Source organism: Ahaetulla prasina, chromosome 17 (assembly GCF_028640845.1).
Source record: "Ahaetulla prasina isolate Xishuangbanna chromosome 17, ASM2864084v1, whole genome shotgun sequence".
NCBI classification, from domain to species: Eukaryota; Metazoa; Chordata; class Lepidosauria; order Squamata; family Colubridae; genus Ahaetulla; species Ahaetulla prasina.
In genome coordinates this window covers 4,429,602-4,435,610 of record NC_080555.1, presented here as the reverse complement: position 1 = coordinate 4,435,610, position 6,009 = coordinate 4,429,602, and the positions used below count along the sequence as shown (strand labels likewise).

General features: G+C 43.7%; 1 protein-coding gene across 1 annotated transcript; it reads left to right on the top strand.

The window, feature by feature from the left end:
* Positions 1–390: 390 nt before the first annotated feature.
* UFC1 (ubiquitin-fold modifier conjugating enzyme 1) lies at positions 391–5,190 on the top strand. Its single transcript, XM_058160805.1, has 6 exons — positions 391–542; positions 944–1,011; positions 2,362–2,425; positions 2,576–2,652; positions 3,379–3,469; positions 4,622–5,190. The coding sequence occupies exons 1-6, from the start codon at positions 420–422 to the stop codon at positions 4,691–4,693; spliced, it is 495 nt and encodes a 164-aa protein (XP_058016788.1). The 5' UTR covers positions 391–419; the 3' UTR covers positions 4,694–5,190.
* Positions 5,191–6,009: the final 819 nt, after the last annotated feature.

The window sequence follows — 6,009 nt, the reverse complement described above, 5'->3', positions numbered from 1 at the left end:
GACGAATGAGACTTCATCTAAACGTCGCCAAGACACTTCCAATTTTACACGGGAGAAAACCCGAACAACCAAAGACATATATATATATATATATATATATATATATATATATATATATATATATATATATATATATATAATATTAATATTATATATATTAATGTATTAATATTACATATATATTATATATATTATATTATATATATATTAATATTTTATATATATATATAATATGCTGTAATCTTATTCTACTAGCATAAAACTTCCGCCAGCAGTCATCATGGCGACTCCATCTCTTTTCCCTGCCTTTCTCTTTCCTTACGCATTTCCGTTTTGTCCTTCGGCCTTAGTGGCTGCTTTGCTCTTACGTTAGTGAAGGCACTTCCGGTCCATCCTTTCTTCTTTCTCCCTGAGTAAAGATGGCGGACGAGGCGACCCGGCGGGTAGTGGCTGCGCTGCCGCTGCTGAAAACCAACGCCGGTCCGCGGGATAAGGAGCTGTGGATCCAGCGGCTGAAGGAGGAATACCAAGCGCTCATTAAGGTCCGTATTTGATGTACTTAACGGCAGGGAGAATTATATTCCGGAGGTTTACGTGGCTTTTTTCAGCTGTTCCGACGGTGGCTCCAGAGGGTCAAACTAAGCCAGGAACGCAAGAACGCTTCTCTTCTAGAGATGGGAGTTAATACGGTCGTGGGAAAGACAAGGGGAGACGGCAGCCTCAAAATTAAGTTGGATTTGCAAAGTTTGAGGCAGGACCCTGCCTGCCTGAAGCATCCCTTGTTGCATAAGAGCACCAGCGTGCCTACCATCCTTGTCCTAATCTTTCTTCTATTTGTATCTATTTTATGTAGCCAATCCATGTTTATATTTATTACCTAATACCTTCTTGACAAATAAATAAATAAAAAATATCTTTTTTTCCTCTCTTCCCTTTTCTGTAGTACGTGGAGAACAACAAGAATGCCGATAACGATTGGTTCAGGTTGGAATCTAACAAGGAAGGTACCAGGTGAGGGAGATGAAGAATATATATATATATATATATATTTCTTGAGAGAATGCAATGCTGCATCTGTTCAAGCTTCACTGCTTGGCATTGCCCAGGATGAAGCAAGTAGACATCCAGAAGTCTCTCTTTGCTTTATTAAAAAAAAAAAAAATTGGATGGTAGTCCTCGACTTATAGCCATAACTGAGCCAGTTGGTGAAATCCAATTTTTTTTTACTACCAGTTCTGTGAGTGTGACTTGGTGGGCATGGCAGGAGAAAGATACTGCAAAATCCCCATTCCCTCCCCACTCCTGGGAGAAGGGTACTGCAAAATCCCCATTCCCTCCCCACTCCAGGAAAAGGATACTGCAAAATCCCCATTCCCTCCCCACTCCAGGGGAAGGGTACTGCAAAATCCCCATTTCCTCCCCACTCCAGGGGAAGGATACTGCAAAATCTCCATTCCCACCACTCTCTGAGGCCAGCCAGAGGTGGTATTTGCCAGTTCTCTGAACTACTCAAAATTTCCGCTACCGGTTCTCCAGAACCTGTCAGAACCTGCTGGATTTCACCCCTAAATTGAGCCCAAAACTACTGTTGCTAAGCAAGACGGTTGTTAAGCGAGTTAAGCCACCGTTTTACGACCTTCCTGGCCGCAGTGGTTTACTGCAGTTGTTAAGGTAGTCACAGGGTTGTCGAGTGACTTTGACTTTGCTTGTCAGAAGGGCGCAAAAGGAGATCACGGGATACTGCAACCGTCATAAATATGAACCAACTGCCAAGCAGCTGAATTTTGATCATGTGCCCGTGGGGATGCTGCAGCTGTCTTAAGTGTGAAAAATGGTCATAAGTCGCATTTTTCAGTGCCATTGTAACTTTGAACAGTCACTAAATGAACTGCTGTAAGTCGAGACTAGTTGCATATATATAAAAAAGTGGCTTGTATATTTATAAAAGTGGGATGCGGTGGCTTAGTGGCTAAGATGCTGAGCTTGTCGATTGAAAAGTTGGCAGTTCAGAGGTTCAAATCCCTAGTGCTGCGTAATGGGGTGAGCTCCCGTGACTTGTCCCAGCTTCTGCCAACCTAGCAGTTCAAAAGCAGGTAAAAAAAATGCAAGTAGAAAAATAGGGACCATCTTTGGTGGGAAGGGAACAGCGTTCCGTGCGCCTTTGGCGTTGAGTCATGACGGCCACATGACCATGGAGACGTCTTCGGACAGCGCTGGCTCTTCGGCTTTGAAACAGAGATGAGCACCGCCCCCTAGAGTCGGGAACGACCAGCACATATGTGCAAGGGGAACCTTTAGTTTTACCTATACATAAAAAAAATGGCTTATTTCTTTTTTCCCTTTCTGTTTTCCTCTCTGTAGGTGGTTTGGGAAGTGCTGGTACATCCACAATCTCTTGAAATACGAATTTGCCGTTGAGTTCGATGTGAGTTTTTACCCAGTGTATTAGTTGATGTTTCCTTATTCCTCCCCACCCCTCTTATTTTTCTGAATTAATTTGTATTTCTGGTCTCTCCTTCTCCATCTTGATGAGACTTTCCCCCCTAAGAATTGCATGCCGCTGTTTCCTTTTCAGATTCCAGTTACGTATCCATCTACGGCACCAGAAATCGCGATTCCAGAACTGGATGGCAAAACAGCCAAAATGTACAGGTGAGTTTTGTGCTTATAACCCATCCTCGATGGAAGTACTTGACCTAAATGCCGACGAGATCTCCTTTACTCTAAGCCACCATGGCCCAGTGGTTAGAGTGTGCCATACTCGGGCTACTTCTGCTGACTGCTGGCTGCCTGCAATTTGGCAGTTCGAATCTCACCAGGCTCAAGGTTGACTCAGCCTTCCGTCCTTTCGAGGTGGGTAAAATGAGGACCCAGATTGTTGGGGGCAATAGGCTGACTCTGTAAACTGCTTAGAGAGGGCTGTAAAGCACTGTGAAGTCTAAGTGGTATTCCTTCCTTCCTTCTTTCTTTCCTTCCCTTCCTTCCTTCTCCTCCTGATTCCTTCCTTCCTTCCTTCCTTCCTTCCTTCCTTCCTTCCTTCCTTCCTTCCTTCCTTCCTTCCTTTCTTCCCTTCCTTCTTTCTCCTCCTGATTCCTTCCTTCCTTCCTCCCTCCCTCCCTCCCTCCCTCCCTCCCTCCCTGTTAGAAGGCAGAATTGCAGGCTAACTCTGCCCACAGCCAGTTCGATCCTGACCGGCTCAAGGTTGACTGAGTCTTTCATCCTTCCGAGGTCATTAAAATGAGGACCCAGATTGTTGAGGGCAAGAGGCTGACTCTATAAACCTGTAAAGCCAGATATAAGTCTAAGTGCTATTGCTATTGCTATTCCGTCAATTGCGCTTTGTTTAAAATCTGGCACTCTCTCTTTTTTTTCTTATAGGGGAGGCAAGATATGCCTGACGGACCATTTCAAGCCCTTGTGGGCTAGGAACGTACCAAAATTTGGACTAGCCCACCTCATGGCCTTGGGGGTGAGTTTTTGACATGTCGGGGGGGAGCCTTTGGCTAGAAGGAGAAGAACATCACAAGAAAAGGAGCAAAGTTTTGAGTCGGGTTGGATCAAAATTTGAGTGCTTTGGTAACCGGCAGGTGTTTACACCGGGACCCAGCTTTGTTTCATGACTGTGTCGTTCGCTTAACAACCGCAGTGACTCACTTCATCATGGCAAAAAAGGCTGTAAAATCGGAGGCAGTCTTCCGATCAGATTCGCATGAGGACTGTGGCAAAAAAATAATCCCCGTCAAGTTGGATCAAGTCATGTGATGACTTGTTTAACGTCCGGAACGATTTACGACAGTAATTCCAAGCTTGGTTGTGGTCATAAATCAAGGAGTTCTTGTACTCGGCCCTGTTTTTGTCTGCTCTCACGTGTTGTGCAGGTGGTCCTCCACTTATGACCACAATCGAGCTCCAAATTCACGTTGCTAAAGTCAGGAAACGGGCCGTTTCCGGCCTCCAGAGGGCCTCCAGGGGTTGGGAAGGCCGTTTTCAGTTGGGAAGGTGAAAAATGGGCCTACCGGTCTCACCGTGCCATCGTGTGCCAAAAGTGGAGGGGGGCACGGATGGGGTGGGGCACATTGAATTATGGGCGTGGGCATGCAGGCGCGCAACCTCCCCCTGCGTGACCCCTGCTTTTGACATGCGATAGCAAAAAGGTTCGCCATCCCTGATATAAGTCTTAAATGCTATTGCTGTCACATGATCTCGGGACGCTACAACTGCCGTAAATGGGAGTCCGTTGCCAGCGTTCTTGAATTTTGATCACGCGACTACGGGAATGCTGTCAGGCCCAGAAGCCATCTTTTTCGTTGGGCCCTCAGCCCTGCCGCCTTTACTGCTGTTGGGAAACTGGGAGGGGGGGATTGAATGGAGCCAGGGTGATCTATATAGTCATAACAACATTCCTTTCTCAGAGCGTCAAGGACATCTTGCCCTGCACCTGGATGGCTAAAACTGTTTTTCGTTGGTGGTGTTACTTGGAACCCTGGCAGCAACTGTCTTAAGTGTGAAAAATGGATTTTTTACACTATTTTTCAGTGACGATGAAACTTTTGAACTGTCGTAAATCCAGGGCTACCCGTACAAACTTTGTGAATTTATGGTCATTCCTTTTGTCTTACAGCTGGGACCATGGCTGGCGGTAGAGATTCCAGATCTGATCTCCAAGGGGCTGATTGAACACAAAGATAAATGAAGGCCCCCCCACCATCTCACGGATTCCCCTTAAGACCTTCCGGCGCTCGGATCTGTGATATTGACTCTCATATATTTCTGTGTCTTAATTTCTCCTTGTGGGTTGCTAGCAAAATTGTGCCATGTGTCTCTCGAACGAAACAAACGGGAAAAGAAATAATAGCCCTGCTGATCTGTTACCGTTTACTTGGGAGTTCACCGAGATGGATATAACCCTGTTTATTTATTTAAAGAAAAATACCAGCATGCCAATCTTTCAGAGCGTTGTGGAGACCAACTGCAATTTGCATGCCTTTTTTTTTTTTTTGGGAAAGTTGTTTAAAAGGTTACTGAAAACAGAGAACGCAAACAACTTTAAAACAAGACCGGACGGATTCACCTTGGCAAGAAAACGACTCAAGGTTTTCTTTTCCAACTTATGGCATAAAAAATGTAGCTGGATTGTACGAAACGCCTGTGATCGCATTTCTGATTTGCAAATAAATTCTTTAGCCTGTGCTCGGAGGAAGTCTGTTCGCGCAATCCTCATTTTTTTTTTTTTTGGCTTGTTTATTATTAGCTTGAATTTTGTCCGTGGCATCCATGGATTGGATTTCAAGCTTTGGATGGTTTTTTTAAAAATTGAATTTTATCTCAAATGAAGGTAGAGGTAATCCTCGACTTGGTTGATAATTCGAAGTTAAAAAGGTAAAGGTTCTCCTCGCACATATGTGCTGGTTGTTCCCGACATTAGGGGGCGGTGCTCATCTCCGTTTCAAAGCCGAAGAGCTGGTGCTGTCCGAAGGCGTCTCTGTGGTCATGTGGCCGGCATGACTCAACGCCACAGGCGCACGGAACGCTGTTCCCTTCCCACCAAAGGTGGTCCCTATTTTTTCTATTTGCATTTTTTACGTGCGTTTGAACTGCTAGGTTGGCAGAAGCTGGGACAAGGAACGGGAGCTCACCCCATTACACGGCAGCACAAGGGATTCGAACCGCTGAACTGCCGACCTTTTGATCGACAAGCTCAGCATCTTAGCCACTGAGCCCCCGTGTCCCTTTATATATATATATATATAGGAGCCCTTTATTTTTATGGGCTTAATAAAAATAATAATTTATAAAACAACAATAATAAAAATATTAAATTTATTAATAAAATACTTTTATTTATTTTTATTATTTAAAATAATAAAGAATATTATTTATATTAATAAAAATATAAAAAATTTTATATATAAAAATATATAATAATATTATTTTTATTATAAAAAACTAAATGCAGCCTCTTTCATTTAAAATTAAAAAAAAATTAAATTTAAATTTAAAAATTCCTAA

Excerpts from the sequence above, each read along its gene's own strand:
- UFC1 (XM_058160805.1), top strand. The coding sequence starts at position 420 with ATGGCGGACGAGGCGACCCGGCGGGTAGTGGCTGCGCTGCCGCTGCTG. Across the intron at positions 1,012-2,361 it reads TCTAACAAGGAAGGTACCAG|GTGGTTTGGGAAGTGCTGGT; the intron begins GTGAGGGAGATG and ends TCCTCTCTGTAG. Across the intron at positions 2,426-2,575 it reads AATTTGCCGTTGAGTTCGAT|ATTCCAGTTACGTATCCATC; the intron begins GTGAGTTTTTAC and ends TTTCCTTTTCAG.